The sequence below is a fragment of the Anguilla rostrata genome, chromosome 11 (assembly GCF_018555375.3).
Source record: "Anguilla rostrata isolate EN2019 chromosome 11, ASM1855537v3, whole genome shotgun sequence".
Lineage (NCBI taxonomy): Eukaryota > Metazoa > Chordata > Actinopteri > Anguilliformes > Anguillidae > Anguilla > Anguilla rostrata.
In genome coordinates this window covers 12,802,884-12,825,490 of record NC_057943.1, presented here as the reverse complement: position 1 = coordinate 12,825,490, position 22,607 = coordinate 12,802,884, and the positions used below count along the sequence as shown (strand labels likewise).

Genomic DNA, 22,607 nt, shown 5'->3' with positions numbered 1-22,607 from the left:
TGCATGCACATGCACGCACACATAACAAACACACACACACACATGCTCATATGCGCTCACACACATTATCCTCATCTTGGGTTTATAACTTTATCCGCACATTTATTGCTTACTTAAATCTTTTGAGATTTTGTACTATGCATTCTAATACTGTTGTTTGTGTGCTTGTTTTTAATGTGTGCAAATAAATAAACTAAAACCTTCGGGCTACTGAGACAAACATGTCAAACGTATTGTATCTCAGTGGCTGTGATGCTTAGCTATAACTGAGGATTTCCTTAGCTGTAATTCACATTCGTCCCTGGTTGGTCTAGCTTAGTTGGTCTAGAGAACTTATTTATGCCGCAGATACTTTGGTATGATATTACATACTGTCAAACAGCACACTGTTTATGTGATTCAGAAACTGTGATCGAGCATAGACCATAAATACTGTATGATATTCAGACCCTTTGGACAAGGGGACTACTCAGTCAGAAAATAACGGCCTTCCCCTTTTTCTCTACTGCGTATGTGTGCATTTCAACTTCCTCAGGCATTGAGGAACTGCCTGGTTCCTCCTCTAAACTGGGTCATGACAGCTGGACATGTATGAAAGGAAAATACCAGTGTCCTGGGGTAAACAGGATTGATGCCGTTTTTTAGGAGAGAGTGAGTACACTTCATGGGCAAATACAAGAAGATTTCACCCCCAGGTCCAAACACCAGGCCCAGCAACTGCAATCTATATTTGTGGGGTAGGGGAGGGGGGTACTTGAGTCTGAATTATCAGAAATTATTCAATAAATGTTGTTATTACATGGTGCGGTGGATAGACACTGGCTGGTATAAATTTTGTTTCCGGCCCCTGAAAGATACTATAAAACATCAAATTTCAAAAATCATCATTGAAAATTATGTGTTCACAGCATTCCCACATCTTGTACAACCAATACCGGGTGCTAAAAATGTTTTAACCTGGGCAATTTCTCACTGTTTAGGGCCTGAGGCTGTAATAAAGACCTTTTGAGCTCTAGATATTGCACTGAATGGTGTAGTAATGTCCGCAGTGACCTTGCCGGACAGTGAATCGTTAAGTTTCCCTGATGAATCGAGCGGTGAGCGCCAGTGGAACAGTGACAAATCTTTAAGAGAAGGAAAGGAAAACACAGAGAGCAAGAACTGACTGTGACCTCTCATTTTCTCCCTATTTTCTCTTTTTTGCCCGAGACATATTGATTTGGAACCTTGTTTCTTACATGCTATCTGTGTGTCTAAAGCCATTTGTCTTCATATTATAAGTGCACAGTTGACCTCGGACATTGATGAATTAGAGTTGCTCTTTTACAAAGCTTGCTGTAAAAAAAAGAGAAGAAAGAAACTCTTTTTAACAGCTTTATAGAAAACCTTTGTAAGTTTTAACAAGTCCAATAAAAATGTGTTCAGACTTTAAAAGTGAGTTACAGGCAATCAATGGGAAATTCTTATCTCTTTTTTTTTTTTTTGTCATTCATGTCATAATTTTGGACTAAAAGGATGTGGTGACGTGTGTGTGTGTGTGTGTGTGTGTGTGCGTGCACGCTGATACATGTGGATTGGGGGTTGGGGGTATATGTCCACATAGGCGTGTGGATACGTGTGGGTGTGGGGAAGTGAAATCGGCCTTATCTTAAAGTCTGTATTTGTAATTACTGATAATGAATAAATTGATTCAGTGACTCAATGATAAAATATTAGGTGTAGTATGATTAGGGGTTAAGGTTATTATCATAACCAAAAATTGAAACAAAAGGAAACAAAAAGGAAAGCTACTGAAAAAGACTACAGGTAACACTTTAAAATAAGGTCACAGGAATGGTCATTAACTAATGTAGGTGTAAACATTAATGATGTACAAATATATTAATTAAGCATGAAAAATAGTTAGTAGTTAACAAATACATCAACTAATGTATCAGTTACATAATTATTTATACATTATCAAAACATAGGTTAAACATATGATTAGTTAACCATTAACAAATACATTAACTTTTTTATTTTATTTATTTTTTTAATCCAAATATGAACTGGCATTAACTAATGTAGTTGCTAATGTGAATTAATGATGGACAAATACATTAACAAAGTTGTACAAATGAAATGTTCAATAGGTAGTAGTTAACAACTACATTATTTAATGCCAATTCATGTGATCTTATTGTGAAGTGTTGCTAAAAACTGAACTGTTATACTTTCTCAGCCAAACAGTTAAGTTTCTGCTTTCAGTGTCCCACCAGGGGGCAGCAAAGGGCTGTGTTTTATCCATAATGAAGTTGGTGTCTAATGGCAGCAATGACCTAGTTATTGCATTTATTTCTTAGTAAAAAAAATATACATATATTAATTTAATATTTTCATGAACAAAAAACCATTGTTCATGAAAAACTCATGAATCTTGTGCTTAATCCTGTGTACATTATGCTTATGTTCCCACTCATACTGCATCTGGAATTTTTATCAGCAGATAAGCCAAAGCACCAGTGTTTTTCATGCTCCCTTCAGTTTTATGTTGGACCTTTCAATCATAAAGATAGCCAGTGCCAGCTTTTTCCCTCACTCCATCTACAAACCACCCCCATCCTGTCTGTTTGCAGTTACCCACAGCCCTATAAAATGATGGATTTTACTGAACCTACAGTATGTTCTGCTCTTTTCAAACCCACCCTCAAAATACAACAGTGAGCACACCTGGGTAAAGTTATTGCATTCCTTACGGACCGATTCACACACTGAGCATACAGACTGTGTTGGACAGAATGTCTGTGAAATGAAACTTAAGATATTTAGTAGCTGGTTTTAAAAAAATGAATTTTGTTTGGTTATTACTTTTATTTTGTTATTTGTAATATTTATATGGCTACAATGATTATTACCCTGACTACAAATTTGAGAAGTGTTCACACTGTTACCTCACAACAAGAAAGGTTCAAATCCCAGCCGGGGCCTGTGTGGAGTTTGCATATTCTCCCCGTCTGTGGGGTTTTCTTTAGGTACTCTGGTTTCCTCCCAGAGTCCAAAGACAGGTTAGGTTAATTGGAGAGTCTAAATTGCCCGTAAGTATGAGTGTGAGAGTGAATGGTGTCTGGGCTCTGCAATCGATCGGTGACCTGTCCAGGTTGTATTCCTGCCTCTCACCCAGTGCATGCTGGGATAGGCTCCAGCCCCGCCGCCGGTTAGATAATGGATGGATGGAAGCATTCACAAAAAAATCACTTTTATTTTGTGAATTGAATGGTGGCAAAATGTGTACGCCCATAAGATGACTGATTGTATCAGAACAGGATTATTTCACTCAGTCTCCACATGATCTCCACTAAATCATAGTCCCACCTGATTTAATACCAGACCTCAGGCATATGTCCATTAGCACTCATCCGCTAACTCACAGTGGTATGAGCTACAGTTAGCTAGCAACCTAGAGATGTTTTTTAACCATGCATGGTGATGATTTTGATTTCACGTAAGTGGATGAGAACACTGCTTCAAAATATTTATGAACTATTACAGCAAAAAATAAAAATCTGACTAAATACTCAGAAATATTGTACCTACAGTAGCTAGCAAGACACAGGCTATATATACATAGGTAGCTTGCTCTATTAAGTAGCCATTAATACATCCATGTTGCTAAATACAGCTGGCTAGCTAAATGATTACTCTAGGTGAGTGCATGTGGATGTTGTTCGGTTTTTGCAACCCTACTTTGGGTAGCTATATGGTTTTGTTTGGTGACAACGGGGGGGCAACATAGCTCAGGAGGTAAGACCGATTGTCTGGCAGTCAGAGGGTTGCCGGTTCAAACCCTGCCCTGGGCGTCTCGAAGTGTCCTTGAGCAAGACACCTAACCCCCAACTGCTCTGGCGAATGAGAGGCATCAATTGTAATGCGCTTTGGATAAAAGCGCTATATAAATGCAGTCCATTTACCATTTACAATGCTAAGTATTAAGTATTTAACTCCAAACTGTTATGGTGAACACAGGTTTTTTTTCCTTGCAGAATTTTAACAGTATAGAACAAAATGCAACAAATGACCATGACCTTCATCCCACATGAGCTTCTCACCACATCGCCCACAGTTCTTTGCAATATAAATTAAACAAGAAAAACAGGAAACCAGACTTAAATGGTCCTCACATAATATTTGAAGTTTCTCCTTAAAACAGCATACAGCATACTGTATGCCTAATTTACTGTGAGTAGAAATAATGCTATGCTAATTTAGCAATTATCTAATTCAAATTGTGTTGATTGGCCAGATAAAGGCACTATGATAAAAAAAAATATGAACTTAGAATTAAATTTTGATTTGACCCCAAAGTAGTCTTTGAAAAATCATTCACTTTTTGATGTCCACTTTCACATTATAAAAAGGGCTGCCAGCCACTGAATTTTAGTGTGTTATGGACATTTCATAGCACAAAGTTTCTGGTATTATAAAACAAATATATTTATATTTTTGCAGTTATAGTTATCATTAGACATGTCCAATTTTCTGTTAATCCTGATCCTAGTGCTAATCCTATTTCTAGACTTGAGTACTGGAAGGAAAACCTGTAAATGTAAATCCGTTCTGTGAAACTTTTCCTCTTTATGAAAGGATGGCGCAGTCAAAACTGAACATGACCATGTTGTGAAAAAGCGCTATACGTGTTTCCAAATAACTTGTCTCACACAGGAGGATATACATCTTTACAGAGCATCCTCAGCCTGTAAAATGCATTTTCTGACACATAACAAAAAATGATACAAATAACACAGAACATGAGACAGAAAATAGAAACAAAAAAACTATGTACAACATGTTATAACTTTAGTCAACACGTTTATAGAAAAATGTGGATTAATATGCACAACTACCATGCCTTAATCAGTATTTATAAAAAAAAAATGCCCTACTGAATAGATGGACAAGAACAGGAAGGAATATATAACGGAAAAACTGATGCTCAAAGAAACAGTCAGCATATTCATAATATCCTGGGCTGCTTCTGCACAAAAGGTCAGAATGTCCCCTTTTGTGCTGTTTGTCCTTAGACTCAGTTCATGGAAGAGCTCAGCTGGAGAAGGAGGGCTTCTGGGGTATCCGGACCACATTGTACGTGTTAAGACCGGGTGCGTCGAAGCCAGGGGACACGCCCTTCTTATCGAAGATGTAAAAATTGAAGAGCTGTCTGTCCTGGGCCTCCAGGGAAACGGAGACGGAGTTGACGGTTAAGACGCAGGGGTACTCCGTCTCAAACACCACCCTGAAGACCCGGTCCTCCAGGAAGTTGAGCTTTATGGTCCTGTACTGCTCCGGGATCAGGTTCTCGATGTGGGGCCCGAACTGCTGCATGGTCAGCACCCCGTCCGGCCCCGCCCGGATCTCGTAGAAGGTGATGTTGCTGTAGGTGAAGAACCCCACGTAGGGCGCGGCGCTGGGCGGGGCCGCCAGGACGCGACGGGCCTCCCTGAAGGCGGTCTCCATGGCTGGGATGAGGTGGGCGTAGGCTTGGGCCACCACGTCCTGGTCCTGGGGCTTGGTGCCCGCCATCAGCAGCACCAGGCCCAGCTTCATGCGGGGCACCAGGGAGAAGGAGGCCGAGTAGCCGTCCAGGTCGCCGTCCTTGCGCACCACCTCGTACCCCAGCTGCTCGTTGACCTCCCAGGGGGTGCCCGTGCGGTTGGCGAAGTAGCTCTTGTCGCAGCGGAAGAGGGGCGTCAGCATCACCTTGAGGGTGTCGGGCTCCAGCAGCTTGCGCCTGTGGGCCCCCAGCAGCATCATGGCCAGCTTGGCCATGTCGGCCGTGGTGGAGTACATCTGCCCCGAGGGCCGGTACCAGCCCAGGTCGTAGAGCGGCGCCGGCTGCCCGCTGGTGTACACGCCCACCGCCATCTGGCTCTGGATCCCGGGCGTGATGTCGAAGCCCGTGTCCTCCATCCCCAGCCGCTCCAGGATGTTGTCGGAGACCCAGCGCTGGTAGTCCAGTCCTAGCACCCTCTCTCCCAGCACATGTGCCATCAGGGAGAAGGCCAGGTTACTGTAGTGGCACCTGGAGGAGGAGCGCAGAGGAAGAGATGACCTTTCAGCTGTTAAGAGACACTGTCACAGAGGAGCTTCACAGGAAGGCAGGAGAGGGGAAGACTAGGAAAGGCCTTGTCTGAATCCACAAAGAAACAGCAGGAAAAAAAACTCCCCAGGGGGAATGAAAAAAATATGGAGTGGCAAGAAAAAACAGTGGTCAGAAAAAATTCCCTGGTGGGAAGAAATCTCAGCAGGAATATGGAGGGGGAGCCCACCCTCCACCAAGGGTGGTAAAATGGTAAAGGGTAATGGGGAACCTGTCAAAGCAGATTCTAGCCCAGGATATTTAAACTAGGTGATAAAATATACCGGTAAGATATGAACTACAGTGAATTGTAGAGGAAATAAAAAAAAACGTTTTCAACATATAAAAATGCCAAGTTACTCACGTCTATGAACTTGTATTTAATATGAATAAACAAGCTAAATCCCAGTCTGTTGCATTGCATAACCATGAATAAATGCATTGGGATTTTAGTGGTAGAGGAATGCATGTTGTGTATTTGGTATTATATTACTAATATTACTATTCTAATAGCTTGAGAAGACCAAGGGTTCAAGATAAATAAATAATTAATATTACGTGAAATGTAAAACATTTTCGCTGTGGACACAAGTATTCTAGTGTTATTACACAGATATGTTTCCATATGCCATGTGTTTAATGCAGTAATACATTTGATGTATAATAAGATCTCACTTGGTGCCTGGGTCGGCCACCAGGACGTCGTCTTGAAGGAGGTTGAGAGCTGCCTGTGTCTTTCCTTTCCAGAGTAGGTTAGTGGCCCTAAGCCTTCTGGGTAAACCTGCAGAAAGTACAGGAATAATTATTATTGTGCTATTCCACAGAACCACAGGAGAAATAAACACAAACTTTAACTGCAAGAGCTTGTGCTGACACTGGCCTGGGCTTTTTGTGAAATATAATGTAATTTAATTTATGTTCTCAACTTCAACTTTGATTCATGAACACAGTTCAGCAAGTACATCTTTTAGTTTATTTTATTTTGGCTCAACCAACTGTGCTTGTGAATAGAAAAAAACGCTGAAAAACTATAGAAACAATTTGCACTTTGGAATATGAGAACAGGTAGGTCAGTCCTATGAGAACAACCAAGTAGAAAAATATAGAAGATCTGCAGACCAGTATATAAAAATGCATGAAATCTGAGGAAGAGGATTCAGCAAAAATGCAGATTTATTATCAAGTACAAAATTGTCAAAATTCAAGGCAAATGGCCTTTTATATTTTTCTACTTATATAAACTACTTAAATATACTAAAAAGCTGACATTTTGAGTCAAAGGACAACTGCTGATTGAATTTTGGTTAATATCTGAAGATTTGAAAAAGATTTGGCCAGACATTGTTAAATATTATATTCTTATTAAAGCACTGCGAAGGTGGTAAAATTAACTTAAACAGACTAATTTGTTTACTCTACTTTGAATTGTATACAGTAATAAATGGTTTAATTCTGAAGCCCTGTCAGCACATTTAAAAGTGTGCTTTTCTTTTAGGGCAGGATGTAAATTACTCAGTTCTTACAAAGCTGTCTTTTCAAATGTCAAAGAGAGGATATCTGGGTTCCTCACTCTGTCGAAGTGGTGATATTTTTATCAGGCCAAAAATAACCTGCTGACTGATACTAAGAATTTTTCCAAAGCACTAAAGGCACTGTTTACAGACAAGGTGGCTTTTTATTGCAAGCTGTCAATGATGTGCGTAGGTTATCTAATGCTGTAATGGTTACCAGCCATGGCCTGGACGTCAACAGTTTATCTAACTTTAAAGCCGCAATTAAATGTAAAATGTCAATATCTCATTCTTAATTTCACAATTACATGTAAAATGTTAATCTCTCTCTCTCTCTCTCTCTCTCTCTCTCTCTCTCTCTCTCTCTCTCTCTCTCTCTCTCTGTTTTAATCCACACACGGTCTCTAGGGATTAAGTGTGGCTAAACACTGTCGACCTACAGAGTGCTGCTTACACCTCCATTTTGTAGCAAACTACTAACTGCCGATGTACAGATATGCAGTCCTTTGTTCAGTAAAGATAAAAACGTCCGGCAAAGATTGCAATTGAGTAATTTGAAAGTAATAAAGTTCATGCTAATTATTTTTCTCTATTCCTGTGCTGCAGTAAAATTGAATGTTGTCTGTAATGCTTAAGTTAATAACCTTTCCTAAGGCCCTGGTTAGTGTCCTCTTCGCTCACGTTTCCGATTTAGAGGCAGCTTTTATCTGTCACTCCACATGTCTTGCTTTTTACAAATTGGAACTGTATTATGACTGTAATTATGCTTATGAGCGTGATCATAATTAAAATTATTTTTCCATTTAGGAGTCAATGATGGTTTCACTGTCAAAGTTTGTTGTTTGGAGCATCGATTCACGAGCGGATCAAATGAGATGAAAATCAGAATGGCCCCTTAATGTGCCACAGAAAATGTCAAGCTTCTCGAATTCGATTCTGCGTGACAAAAAAAAAAAAAGGTTTTTTTTAGGTGCATATTTATGAAGTTTGGCTGTGAGGTGATAAGCAGAACTTGTCGGGGTGTTATGGGGTGTTAGTGACTAGTATTTTCTTTGCGAAGCAAAACACCCACTAACTGGGCTAACTCACCTAGCTAGCTAACCTAATTCATCAGGCCCATAATCTCGCGGCATTATGCGCCTGACCGGACTGAGGAAGGGGGCGGAGGGGGGGGGGGGTGCATCCAGGGCCCGGGGCCTCCCTGGCTTACCGGACAGTTGGCTGGCCATCCTCCGCAGGGTGACGGAAGAGGAGCGGATGGGCACCTCCCCGCTGTCCAGGAAGATCAGGCCGTCGGTCACGTGCTTGAGCTCCGAGTCCCGGAGCCTCCCCAGAGGGTTCTTTATGGTGAAGTTGTCCACGTACTTCTCCAGCGGGTCGTCCAGGGACCCCACCTTCCCTTCCTCCCACAGCTTGTACAGCATCAGCGTGGGGAAGAGCTTAGAGACGCTGGCAATCCTGCAGAGAAGGACCCGGGTACAGGGCATCTTGGGGTGCACTCATCACAGCTAACAGCAGTCTACCTGACAGGTATCGTTGCACATGTATTATTTAAGTGTAACTGATGATAGTATAATTAATCCCTTTGATAATGAATCCAAGGGAATGATGCTTCCTGTTGTCTTGACGTGCACAAGAACTGTGTGGGATGGTCACCAAAAGCAGTTTTCTTAACACGCTCATTTTTGTGCACTAGCAAGCTTGTTAAAATGCATTTCAGAGCTGCGGATGCTTCAGCTGTGCTTCCTGCTCATAGAGTGACTGATAAGCGCTAAGAGATTTCACATGCCCCAAAGACTGCTTCTGTCTGCTGCCTGAAATTTTGGTATGCCTGTCAAAAGCTAGAGACGACCAGCTTCCCTGTTCCTCGCAGGTTGTCTCTGCCAGTTTTTCAGACTGTGTCATCCAGGTGTACTACCCAGCCTGACCAGACTGCCCCTCACCTGTATATTGTGTACTCGTTAGGCGGGCCTGAGCGGGGGTCACTCCTGTTCCGTTTGCCGAAGTTTCCGGTCCACAGCACCGAGTCGTTGTAGATAACGATGGCGGACAAAGCAGGGAGGCTGGTTTCGTGCACACTGGATCGCAGGAGGACATCCACCTGGGCATCGAGGATGATCAGGTGACTCACATTTAGACCACAGGTGCTTTCGAGGTGTCTACAGAAGACGTTTGGTGGAGAATCTGAATGTGGTTTAAGTTAAAGCTTGAGCAGGGAGAAGAGTCAGCTGATGATTGCCTTTTCTTCTTTGCGCAGGCTTTCTTCATATCTATTGTATTATAATATTTAAATTTGCTTTTGTTTTTCTTTCCCATTTTGCAACAAAAAATGTGCAAATGATGAATTGTTCATTCCACATGTACATATGTACCAGTGGCAGCTGGTGTGCTGAAAATAGAAAGGGCAGAAAACTACCCTTTAAACTGATCATTGGTCTCAACCTGTTGTCATTAATTTTCCTCGATTAACAAGTGTGCCGACAATGTATACAACTGGCAGGTAAACGCACAGATTCTTTCTTTGCATCACATTGGGTGATGGATAAATTAAATTTATAAAAATTGCTACTTAACAAAAATGATAGGCTAGATACACTACTCTGTTAACTAGCCTACCATGTTAGATTTCAGCACAACCTGCAATAAAGGCTAACAAAATGTGCTTCAATTTTGTTCAAATTACAAAAGCTGCACCTTGCAGATCTTTCTCATGAATATTCCCCAAGTGTGAGTGAAGAGAACGAAGAGTACATGCATACATTATTTTAAATAACGTTGATAAAATGTACAGAATTTTGTGTTACAAATAAAAAATATATTTTATTACTCGCCTAATAGCCTAATTGAGGAGAGCTGGCTATATCTGATGTTACAGAGTATTTTGTTCATTAATTGCTGTATTTTTTATGTAAATGATGCAAAAACAGGTCAAGACCAACATTTAGTGCAAAAAGAATCAATTTTCCACTGATATGCACTGTATGAATGTTGTATGTATGTAGAGGATTTTTTAATTCTGTAGGTACTGTGCAAAAGACTATGTTTGATAGAATCACTGTGGAATCTCTGTCTCATGATTGCAACACAGCAAAGTTGAACTGACAGTGGACATTTAACTCTTGATTTTACGCAAGCAATTTTGCTGGAAGATCAGGGTGTATTGTAGTTATATCAACTGCATTCATTCACAAAAGTCATATTTAACAAATTGAATGTAATACGAGATGAGAATACTTGTGGGAAAAGTGTTTACTTCTGTTTTAGGAATTCAGGAAACAGCTTACCTTCTCTAATGCTGCTCTCAGGTGATGGATGGGGTGCTCCAGGGGTGTGGGTTCAGGGAAATGGGGGCACATCTTTTCGGTGTTGGAATCTTTATCCACATTTTCATCTGCAGAAGATCAAACAGAGCAAGACCCAAGTTATACTTCATTGCACTTTGCCTTTTAATGTTTGGCAAAAAACTTTGAGGTGGGATTGATGTTCAGTGGCTCAGCACACCAAAGCCTAAACCCCCACAAGACCCAGGGGAAGGGAACAGTGGTAAGGAAAAACTTCCTGGATGGCATGTAGTAAGAAAACATGGGAGTAAACAGATTCAATATGGGGAACCCAATATCCGCTGGGTCTGTAATATCAGTAATACCTCAGATGACCCTGGTGTGTCTGGACACTCCCACCATCCATTCCACCTGTATGGACTGCCGTGCTGCCATTTTTCTTTCCTTGCCTTGCCAATGCAACTGTGTTGAGCCTCCCCCTCCCCCCATTACTAGGAGTAATCAGGCTTTGCGGAGGCCAGGGATGGGAAGGCCGCTGTCTTGGGCTTCGCATAATCTCCAGCAGTTACTTACAAACGATCAACCGAACGTAAGGAGCTCAAACAGCTGAGCATCCAAAAGTAGTTCCTGCTGTTAAGCTCGCCTGTATAAATATCGCCTCCACAGGGAGAAATGTCTCTGTTTCCGGGGCCAGCGCAAGGCAGAAGCGGGAGAGACGGTCGCGTAGAGCGCCAGCTGTATGGGGCTGCACCAACCGTCTGGGTGGAGGGTGCCAAACGAAGGGGGAAAAATGGATATGGTCGGAAAAATCCCCCTGTTCTGCGATCGCAACACAGAAATCCCCCCCCCCACCCCCCACCCCACGGTCCATAATTGCTACCTACCCCATCTTCCCTGACCAACGATCTTGCCTACTGCAGCACAAAGTCTGTAGATGACCCTGCAGTCACTGCGCAAGTTTTAAATGTTAAAAGTGCTGAACATGGTATACCACAGGGCTGTATGACACCAGGAGATCCTCAAGCTGGTGTCTCCTTTGGCCTTCAGGGCATCCCAGGAAATACCTGGCAGACCCACAAAGCCCCAGGCTGGCTGGACATCACCTGCACACAGTTAAGAAGAGCTCCGCCCACAAGCACTAGAGCTAAAGCATTAAAGGAGCTTTGGGGCTGATCAGAGTCTGAGGTAATTGCTCTGAGATCATGATCCTGCTGGGTCTCCCACAGACACGCAAACTTGCTCTTAGCAGGAGGAAGGGGCGGGCCAGCGCTGGTGTGGGCGTGGCCACCTACCTGGCTGTAGCTTGGGTATCTGGTACTGCCACAGGAAGCAGCCCGTCATGACGAGGGAGAGAAGCAGGAAGAAGACCAAGCCCAGCTGGGTCCACTTCACCTTCATCTGCCCCGGCTTGGTTAGGCCAGCCACCACGGCTGGGACAGGCTGGGAGACACAGAGAAAAAGACTCTAGCAAGGAGTCCTTTCTTCTTCTTCTTCTTCTTATTCTTCTTCAAGCTTTGTTTGCTCACGCTGAAGCAATGGACCCCACTATTGAAAATAGCCTTTTCCCACCACATTTTAGCTTTTTTATGTGCAGGGGGTTGGGAGGAACAAATAGTTTGATGGCAGCCATTAGAGGTACTGCGGTTGTAGCAGAGGGATGTGGACCAAAACTCAGCACTTAAATCAGTGGCACACATTTATTCCATTTCGGCCAACTTCTTTTTAAAACATTCAATTACGATCACACATTACTGCCTCTTTCAGCACAGTGTGGGCCAATATAAAAAATAATGGCTTTATAACCCCCCAACGTTTCCTGTTGTCAATGTTTATTCAGTTAAACTCTCTGCTACAGAAGAAACCTTAACTATAGCTATTGTTTATAAAGTGCAGACAATGGCATGTGCACTACTCAAAGAAGAAAAGAACAAATAATCTGTGTAAAATAAGTGGATGGAATTGCACTTTAACCACCCTGCTCTGCTACTTGCAAGTGGAGCATGCATAATGTATGATCCAATCCGCATTTCACATTTTCAAATAATACAACTTCTTTAGGCACTGTATTATTAATACAGATTTCAAGAGGTTCCAGTTTTGTTTTAAACTGTAAATGGTTTTAATTATATTTTTCTTTCACACACACACACAAACACACACACACACACAATTGTATTTCCTTTCATTCTTAAAGTGAAAATAACATTCTATACTAAACTGAGAAAATGCCTTAAAGCTGTCTGTAAGTCAGTCATATAAAGGTCTGATGGTCTAGCATGTGCAGGTCACTCAAATTATAAAAAGCAACGGCAGTGTAATGTAATTTTGAATGAAAATGTTTGGAAAAACATTTTTGCTTGTGACAAGAGTGGAACTTAACATGTTTTGAGAATTGGAAAGACAGCACCCAACGTATCTTAATTAATTAATTCATAACTGAAACTGACTTACCACAGAAAGTATGCAGTTTTTTTCCTTTTTATGAGAGGAGTTCTCACAGAACCCACATAATCACATTAAAATCCAAATGTCCAAAGCTGTTGCAGTGTGTCCGAAGGTTGAAGGCCGTCCATCAGTGGTCAACATGGCACAGGCATAGCTAACGATCCCCAATCATCCTCCTTCACCAGCGGTGAAATCCTAACTATGACCCCTGCTCCCTCCTTAGCTGACTACTCAGTTTCCTCTTCTTTCACTGGCTGCCCTCACATCATAATCCTCAGCTTTACACCACTAAAGCCCCATAGAGAAGGGGGAGTCCTAATCTTCGATCTCAGCCAATCGAATCGCGTCGCTTTCTGAAGGCTCGGGCCTGCCCCTCGCCTGACGCGCCCAATTTAGCAGGGTGTCTTTCCTCCAGGATGTCCCCCTGGAATGGGGCGGGGGGTGGGGGGGGGTGGGGGGGAGGTGGCAGTTCCCTGTAGGGTCTCCCCAGGAGTACCCTGCCTTCCCCCCCTCCCTCTGCATTTCAGGATGCTGTTTCACACGGGGAGGAGTCGTACTGTAACCTTCGCATTATTGATCATGTCGTACAGGCGGCCGTTGATCACGGAATGCTGGCTTAGTTAAAATTACTGATCTTTTTATGGGTCAGGGACACAGTTTTCTGGTTGCCCTTGTGGGCTCAAACTTTTTTATACCCTCTACATAAATGTGTATTGTGAATATATTGTATATTATAGGGGTATCATTTTTACAGACTGAAAGCATATCAGCATGTAAATGCAGGATATGCTTTTTAGTTTACAAAATTGCTAGGCTGCTTGCTCAAAATTAAAGACAAACAACACTGTGGTGAGGATAATATCAAACAGAATAGAATATATGTTAGAGCCAGAGGAATCTCTAAATACCAATGCAACTACATGCTAATTATATTGTAATTACATGGCTATAGTTTCCATTTTGTTTATTATGCAAGTATCTCAGTTATACAGTTGGATGTTTTAAGAAATGAAGAAATTCAGGTTAAGTACCCTTGCTCAAGAGTACTCGAAGCCAAGGTATCTAATCCCTATTCTGAAACACCGCAGCGAGCCTTCAGTAATTGGAATCGACAAGTGTGTACTTTCACAGAACAGAGTCGATTTTCCTTGTCCTGGGTGGCCATGGCACGGTAAGCGATTCCATCATTACAGTAAGGCCCAAAAGCAGGGAGGAAACGAGGCCAGACGAGAGTGCGACCCCAGGACTGTGTGTCCCGCGTCTGGGGTAATTAGCGTGCCGTGACCTTTGCGGGTGGGGACTGGGCTTTAAGCCGGAATTACCGACAGGAACGAAAAGCGGCCGGAGACCTCAGGTGATAATTTTACGCCTGTTCTATAAATAAACAGCAGAGTAATCACAGGAAGAGGGAGACACCATTCGGTCTGGACATGGCGGGGTAAAAAAGGAAATAGTATTTTAAGCAGGAATTATATTTGAATGGGGCTAAAACTGGAATTAGTGTCCAGAGTTAAACGCAGCCATTGCTTCCGGTCAAAATTGCTTCCATGTTTGCTCAGTAAACAGGGTGTGGAGTACTGGAGGTCCTTGGAAAAATTTAGTTTAGAGGCCTTTTGAGTTATACCTTACCGTATGCAAGGTGGGGGGGGGGGGGGCGGGGGGGTTGGCAATTGCAACTGTGGGCTCGGGGTGGGGGCTGTGGGGTTGCAAGGCAATCGCCTATGTTGTCTATGCCTAGAACTGGCTCTGTCTCTGAATGAAAACCAGTTGTTTGCAGAAAGGAGGAGACATTGGCTCAATATGAGCTTTAAATGGCTTTAAACAAGAGTGTTTTATACTGTGTCTAGCACAGGCTCTGGTTATGAAAAATCTGATGATACAGGACAATCATTTATTGTGTCAAACAAACAAAAAAATTGTTTAATGATTTTAATAAAATGTAATAAGAATAAAAATTACCGTCAACTTCAGGACAACTTTCTGGAAGTCAATAATGACCATTTTCTGCGACACAAGGTTAAGCTCCTTGGAAAGCAGAATTGCATACTGTACATTGCATAGAGCAGGTCTGTTTTTGACCCATTTACTTATGTCTTTCCATACTTCCGCACAGTACATTTTGGTGTTGAGATAATGAAGCCGTATGTCCGCCTGTCTGGTTTGTTTTTCTTTACCTGTTGCTCGACGCTGTCTGTAGACGTCTCTCTCAACACTTTGCTCCCACCTTTCCCCATCGCAGCGGTTTAAAAGAATACGAGTGGAAGACCTAGAAAGAGACAAACAGCAGGACACATTTTTCACTTTATATGCCATTGTATTTTTGGCATGTTTTCCCTCTCATTTCCCTGCAGGGGCATGACAGCTGGAGTATGAGCGCTCATCCACACCCAGACTGTTCAACAGCCCGCAGGCTACAGTCCAACTGGACAGCTAGTGCTCTCGGGACAAGAGACATAAAGTGAGTGCTTCCCAGGTTGTTTTCAGGTGCTAGATTTTCACTTAATATCACATTAACATAATAGTGTACACTTCCTGCTTTCAAAGTAAGTCTTCATGATCCCCAGGCAATAATGACTCACTATTTCTCACTAATTTGAGCCAATCATATTGGTTTGCTGTGGAGAGCAATTTTTTTATTTGCCTATATAGTACAATAGCTCTGCCCATCAGAGGGTATTAATGAAGCCTAATCCTTCCATAATGACTTTAAATCAAAGAAAAGTAATCTGTGGTTTATACTGTATTTAACATGCTTCAACATGCTTATGAAAATGTCTTTGTGTGCATGACCAGGGCCTGCATTTCTCTCTCTCTCCCGCTGTCTCTCTCTTGCTCTCTTGCTCTCTCTCTCTCTCTCTGTCTCTCTCTCTCTCAAATTCCCACATGCTTTATTTCTATCACATGAAAACGTGTGTGCTAACCCAGTAAATACAAACTATAACATGAGCAGAGTAAAGCAGGGGCACGGAGTAAACTGTGACTGCAAAGGCAAACAGATGTGTGTAAATCTCTAGACTTATCGCACTGTGCTGACATTTGTATAATGCACAAACTCAAACATGCCTCTTTCTTGTTTACAGTACCTGAAAGCAGCATTATAATGACGTGTTTATAATTCTAGAAGCCCTGGATGACAAAGAAATAAATGTGTGAAGTTTTTTGCAGTAGGGCATTTCAAATTAGGATGGGAATTAATTTTCACAGCATTTCTTTTCCTTTCTTTTAAAAAAATCTGAGCCTGAAGCAGTTATTTTATTTCACACTCTTGAATCAAGGATAAATGTTCATGCCACTGATGCATTAGCACTGTTAACCTTGCACAAGCGTGCAAGCTGATTTTATACTCACAAATCCCTGTCTGTCTATCCTCAAAGCTCCTTCTGTAAGATTTTTGTAAGCGATCGTGAAACAGATCATTATATTAATGCACAGAAGAGCAAGTTATTTATTGTGTATTCAGAAAGCACAAATAAACTCTGAGGTTCCAAAATAAACTGTTTATGAATGATATGTCAACATTGTTAACCTGCATGGTAGCAAAATTTTCTAGAAATGTTTATCAATCCACAACTATAAGAATAAGGAGATCAGAGTTTTTGCATCCCCTGAATATTAAATATCAATCTGGTCCCATCTATTGATGTTACAATGCTCATATGTGAACCTATCAAAGTGATGGAGGGTGGGGGGATAATACTAGGAAAACAACCTTGACTTATGCCCTTTGTGAAAGGTTGATGATTTTATGACATCAAGGCTAACAGATCAAGGCTGGAATAATGTGATACCCATCTTATTCCAATAGGCTATAACTGACAAATCTTGTCAGTTGTGAAACTAAGCTGAAAGGCAGTTTTTTAAAATCAATAATATTGATTTACTGGTGAACAAATCAGACCAGAAATAAGCTGAACTAACTTATCATGCCACACAACACATCCTCAAAGGAAAGAGGGTCCGTATGGTGCTGTCAGATCTAGATCAGTACTGAATTAACACGTGCCTTAGACTGTAACAATGTTCTGCACACTGTTGCTGCATCACTATGCGCAGTGCATGCGCATCATACATCATAATGACATGCTGTGCCAAAAACACATTTCCTAATACTGCTGATTTGGCACTGGCAGCGTGTCAGGGTGGGAGCATCAGTCCCTGCGGTCAGGAGGCCATCGCGTATTTCCCAGCTGCGGTAAACGCACGCCGTGCGTTCCTCCTCGTCTCTGTCTCTCGCTCCCCGCCGCGCGGCCCCGTCTTCTCTCCCCCCCGTCACGTTCCAGCGCCGTGCGTCAGGCCCGGCGGGCGGAGCTTCCGCTGTCCCGCGAGGGAGGTTTGCTTTTCCCCAGCGACCGTCCGCGCGCGGCGGGGCCGTGCGTCACAGCCGCCTGCGGCCCGGGGCCGTAGCGGCCGTAAACCTCTCACACGGCCTGTTATATACTGCGCCCGCGTTATCTCTTTTATGAGGTCAGCGGCGGACTGTTAATCTGTGAGTGACAGGCAACAACAGAGACGCCACCGAGGGCTCTGCTATTAAAAAAGTGCACTGTTTTAACCTGAAATTGGGACAGTTTAAATACAAATATGAACTGCTATGCAGCTTAATGTCTGCTGGCCAGTCTGAACTTAATGGTCTTAACTTGGGTCTGTTTATCTAAAAGAGCTTGTTTCAGATAGAACTGTCTGGAGTACATCAGTTGGTTAAAAGGTACTTTATCCCCCCCACCCCCCAAATTAATTAAGCCCGTACTGATGATACAAATTGAAGCTTAAAGAATGCAGGCTGAGAAGTTATTATGCATTTCTCTGTCTAATTTCATGTTTTACCTCCTGTGATGGACTTGATTTCTGTGGCATTTCAGCGTGGTGAATGTCAACAGCATTCAAACAAACAAAAATAGAACAGCCAGAGAGGTAAAGTCAAAGCAAATCTTACTCTTTTTCAGTGTTATAAAATGACTATGTGTTGGTTTGATGACTAAGTCATGCTTGGCTGGCTTTTAACTTTCTTTCACCTGTCTTATTTTTATGAGCATTTATTTTCCCTTATATTGGCATCAGTGAAGGATAGAAGCAATCTCTTCCACATATTCACTGTGCATTCATAAAGAAGATAATCCTGCAAGAACAGACACTGCCATACACATCCATGGACATGCACATTAAAATAAGACTGCACTTACACCCTATGGGAAGAAACCTCAATAAACCATTTCATTAATTAAATGCTGCTCCTGATGGAGATTAAATACTGCTGTCATCACTCACACACACTTGAAAGCTTGCTTGAATTTTTAATTATTGTTTGGACTGTTCATTTTAACATAGACCCTGTAAAGGTATCTCCCTCTTTTGTGCATTAATATGCACTTGTAAGTCGCTTTGGATAAAAACATCTGCCAAATAAATGTAATGTAATGTATTTATTTGGCAATATATAAATGCATTATTTTAAAGGCCAATTAATACTTGCTTAGAAACAAGTTTATTCTTGTTGAGCAATTCAATTTGGTAACAAACAGTGTGCATGTGACCTTTTGGCAGTAAGAAAGTAGTAACTGATTGCAAATTTAGAGTGCCATATATATTTTTAAAAATCATTTTTAAGTAGAACATGCAGTACAATTTGATATATGCCTGACAACTGTTTTGACAAAAAAATGTCACACAGGTTGGCTTTTTTCATTAAATTCTATCTGCCTGTGTTCTGGGCTGGGATTCTGATAATCCGTTATATTAAGAAGAGAATGATTGGACAGCAGCCAGATCGCAGGAAACTGTAACATCTCTCCCCATGGCTGAACTTCAAAGTAAAAAGTTGCAACGTGATTTTTTACAGAATAGATATCTTTCTTTGTGGTATTTGTGAAAAAGTGCAAAATTTTGTGCAGAACTGCAGCGTCAGATCTACATACTGATTGCTATCATTTTAAACCATTGAACACATCTTTGGAAAACCTATTCTAGATAAGATAGATGGCAAAAGATTTAAAATTCTGAAATTTAGCTTGTATTGTTTGGATGTTAAAAGCAAACTGGTTGACAAACATACCTGCATTATTTTATGACACATGGCACAAATAGTTCTGTAGAAACTATGAAAACTATGAAGATGAGCAAAACACATCTATTTGGTAAGCAAAACACCAAATACTGTAGATATGCTAATGGTAAGATAATTCTTATTGTAATTAAAATATTTGAAAATGCTCTCACCTCTTGCCATTTTCGATCTAACCAAGTGTAATTACTGGCGTAATGTCAACCAGCACATCAGCAGCAAAAACTGTTTCTGCAACGTCAACAGCGAGATTAGATGAATAAGCCGTCTGGTCAATTTGACTGCTGCAGTGACGCACATTAGCATCCTCAACTCTGCTGTGTTCTACAGAACCCCCAGTCACTTTCCCCCCCACACTTACCAAAAAGCCCGAACCGCAGGGTGTAAAAAGCCTCTCCCTGATAGATGCCTGGTCCTCTCTGCCCCCTCGATGAAGATATGGAGGTACGCTGTCGCTGCCGTCCCCTGATGCTGTCGCACGATGCACTGACAGATGTTGACATCATGGAGGCGGTTAAACCTAGTTTGTATCAGACCCCAGAGCCTGGATTATCTCCTGCTGTGCTTAGTGACAGCTGCCAGGGCCAGGGGATGCTGGGACCCAGAGATGGGCGTGTCCATGCCAACTGGACAAGCTCCCCTGCCTTGCAGTTTAATGCAATGCAGCAACACATCATTAGACAAATTAAGGAATTCTAGGTTTCCAGCTTCTCTGAAGAGTAAACATTGCATTTCATTTGTGGGATTTTTATCAAGAGTGACTTACACAGATTATGTTTTACAAACAATCTATTTATATAACTGTATATTTTACTGAAGCAATTCAGGTTATTGGTGCCCCAACTGGGAATCAAACTGGCAACCTTTGAGTTGGCCCAATTCCCCAACCATTATACCACACTGCTGTCTCATTGCACCTGCACTGTGTGTCCCCTGACTATGTCACCCCAACTCCTTACAAGTGAATCCTGTGGCTGCCATTATAGATGCCCCCTGCTCAACGTACACTGCATCATGTCACATGTGTAAGTGAACTTAGCAGCCTAGTCATATTGACGGTCTTTCACCCATGATAATTCACTTTCCCTCCAACAAGTGTCCTCCAGTAACTTTATACTTTATATCTCTGTAAAAGATGTGATTAAGGACCCACATTAAGGTCTTGGCCTTGACTAGCCCCAGTGAAATCTATGCCTGAGCTTCAGGCCTATTCCAAATATATCCTGTTTCCTGGCTCCAGGCCACATCTGCTGGAATGGCTTATGCAAATTAAAGGAGACAAGAATGCACCTCGGAATCCCTCTTGACTCAGCACTACTGAGGAAGAAACCCATCAGCAATAATCACAAACTACAGGACCGGTGTAAAAAGCTAATGAGGGAGGGACGAAGTAGCTGCTACACCACAGACAGACACCTCTAAAGACCACAGGTAGGCACCGGAGGGTCAGAGGGAAGTCAAAACGCAGCCAGTTTAATGTACGAGATAAAATACACCTTCATATGTAGCCCCAGGAATTCATGAGGGGCATAGATCATGACTGGAAGCTACTCAAATACTGTTGGCTGGCAGATGCTATCCTAATTGATCAAATTGGTGATAAGGCTCAATAATCAAGAATGCACTAATACTGGTAATTCTAAATGGGGAAATTGACCCGTCATCCAAAAGTGAGCAATTGGATGCAATCCTCAAGTCTACACGAATGAAAGACAGATTTCAGGCTGCTGGAGGTCTTCCTCCAGCTTTACCTTGTGAACTTAGCTGTAGTCTGCACGTGCAGGTTTGGGGTTTACATGTGAATGTGGCTGCAGCTGCAGCTGCAGATAGTTGGGCATTTCAGATTAGGATGGGAATTGACTCTGCTCAGCCCCAAGATGGGTGCCAAATTAATAAAAAATAAAGGAGAGAAAGATTTAATAGAGAGTTGTATACAAGGAGAAATGCACACAAAAATTAGAGAATTAAAATTATTTTACTGATGCCAGTGGATTTAAAAACCAGACGAACTTGAGACCAGGAATGTTATTTAAGTGCTTGGAGATTAAAAATTATATAACATAATCCAACAGCAGTCAGCAAACAGAGGACGATTCAGTTTATAACAGGACAGTGCTGGGATGGTAGGATTAACTATACATTGTCACACCCAGATAACACAACACTCTTGAATGATATTATTATGACATATTTCCATTAAGAATACAAATATTGTCAGCGCAATACTCACATCACTGTGAAACTAAGGCGATGTTATCATAAGCATGATTTTAGAAGCCTGCAATTCAGCATACTGGCCACTAGATGACCTCCTAGCTTTTTTCTTACAGCAACAAGCCCTGAGAATTCTCCCACACAAGTTTCTACTATAATGTAGCTATGGGTTCATTTCTTTGGCTTCTTTGGGAATACAACAGTCTGGTTTGAAAAGCCATGTTTATATGTGTACATGTTAAAGTATAAACTGTTGTTTCCTCCCTCCACACAATGACTTGATGTGTAATTCAGGCAGGCTAAATTCAAAACTTTATTGAATCAGTGCTGTGTGGTTTTGCTGATGCCATTGTTTTGTTGATGCCTGCTGGGAACATGGTTGTAGTTTTTTTCCTGTTCTTAAAACCACTCAACTCACTTATGTCAGACCTGGCACTCGACAGCTGACAGATGATTATATTTCATTGTCCAAAACGTGTGAAGTTGCCGCTGCTTATCATGACTCACAGCTTGGTTTCACACAGACATGAGGTGGAAAAAGGCATTCCAACCCATCCCCCTACAACTCCACAGGGTACCCTTGAGCCCTCATACACTTCAATGTGGGTTCTCACTCATGTGAGTGAGGTCGTGTCCCATGTGTGTTTCTCACCATCGCTCAAGTCTGAAAATAAGTTCTTCAATAATTCTTCACGGCACCATGACGTTCTGGCCAAAAACCAATTACAGTCAGGAGTTAAGACAGATTTTTCAAAAGAAAACTGAAATAGCCATCAAAATGGAGGGTAGCCTATGTGGACTAATTACAGACACAATATGCAATTAACCACCTTTCATTCCACCAGATTAAAAGAACAATTAAATTAATTGTAGGCCCTAATGCAGATTTCAGCTGCAGTATGTATTTTTAATGCAAAGTATTAGAAAAATGAATGCTGTCAGATCTATCATAAATTATTTCTCCATGTAATAGGATACAGTTAAAC

General features: G+C 41.8%; 1 protein-coding gene across 3 annotated transcripts; it reads right to left on the bottom strand.

The window, feature by feature from the left end:
* Positions 1 to 3,321: 3,321 nt before the first annotated feature.
* On the bottom strand, positions 3,322 to 20,039 carry lactbl1a (lactamase, beta-like 1a). Of its 3 annotated transcripts, none has more exons than XM_064297972.1 (8): positions 19,769 to 20,039; positions 15,524 to 15,615; positions 12,197 to 12,344; positions 10,908 to 11,014; positions 9,567 to 9,724; positions 8,834 to 9,081; positions 6,788 to 6,893; positions 3,322 to 6,055 (listed from the first exon to the last, which is right to left on the bottom strand). In XM_064297972.1, exons 2-8 carry the CDS (start codon positions 15,581 to 15,583, stop codon positions 5,077 to 5,079), a joined length of 1,806 nt encoding a protein of 601 aa, XP_064154042.1. In that variant the 5' UTR covers positions 15,584 to 15,615; positions 19,769 to 20,039; the 3' UTR covers positions 3,322 to 5,076. The 3 variants fall into 3 exon arrangements, with proteins under 3 accessions (XP_064154042.1, XP_064154043.1, XP_064154044.1); XM_064297973.1 differs by lacking the exon at positions 19,769 to 20,039 and adding an exon at positions 19,563 to 19,660; XM_064297974.1 differs by lacking the exons at positions 15,524 to 15,615; positions 19,769 to 20,039 and adding an exon at positions 13,356 to 13,732.
* Between the last annotated feature and the right edge of the window lie 2,568 nt (positions 20,040 to 22,607).

Excerpts from the sequence above, each read along its gene's own strand:
- lactbl1a (XM_064297972.1), bottom strand. The coding sequence starts at position 15,583 with ATGGGGAAAGGTGGGAGCAAAGTGTTGAGAGAGACGTCTACAGACAGC. Across the intron at positions 12,345-15,523 it reads CAGACAGCGTCGAGCAACAG|CCTGTCCCAGCCGTGGTGGC; the intron begins GTAAAGAAAAAC and ends TGTGTCTCCCAG. Across the intron at positions 9,725-10,907 it reads TGAGAGCAGCATTAGAGAAG|GTGGATGTCCTCCTGCGATC; the intron begins GTAAGCTGTTTC and ends CTCGATGCCCAG.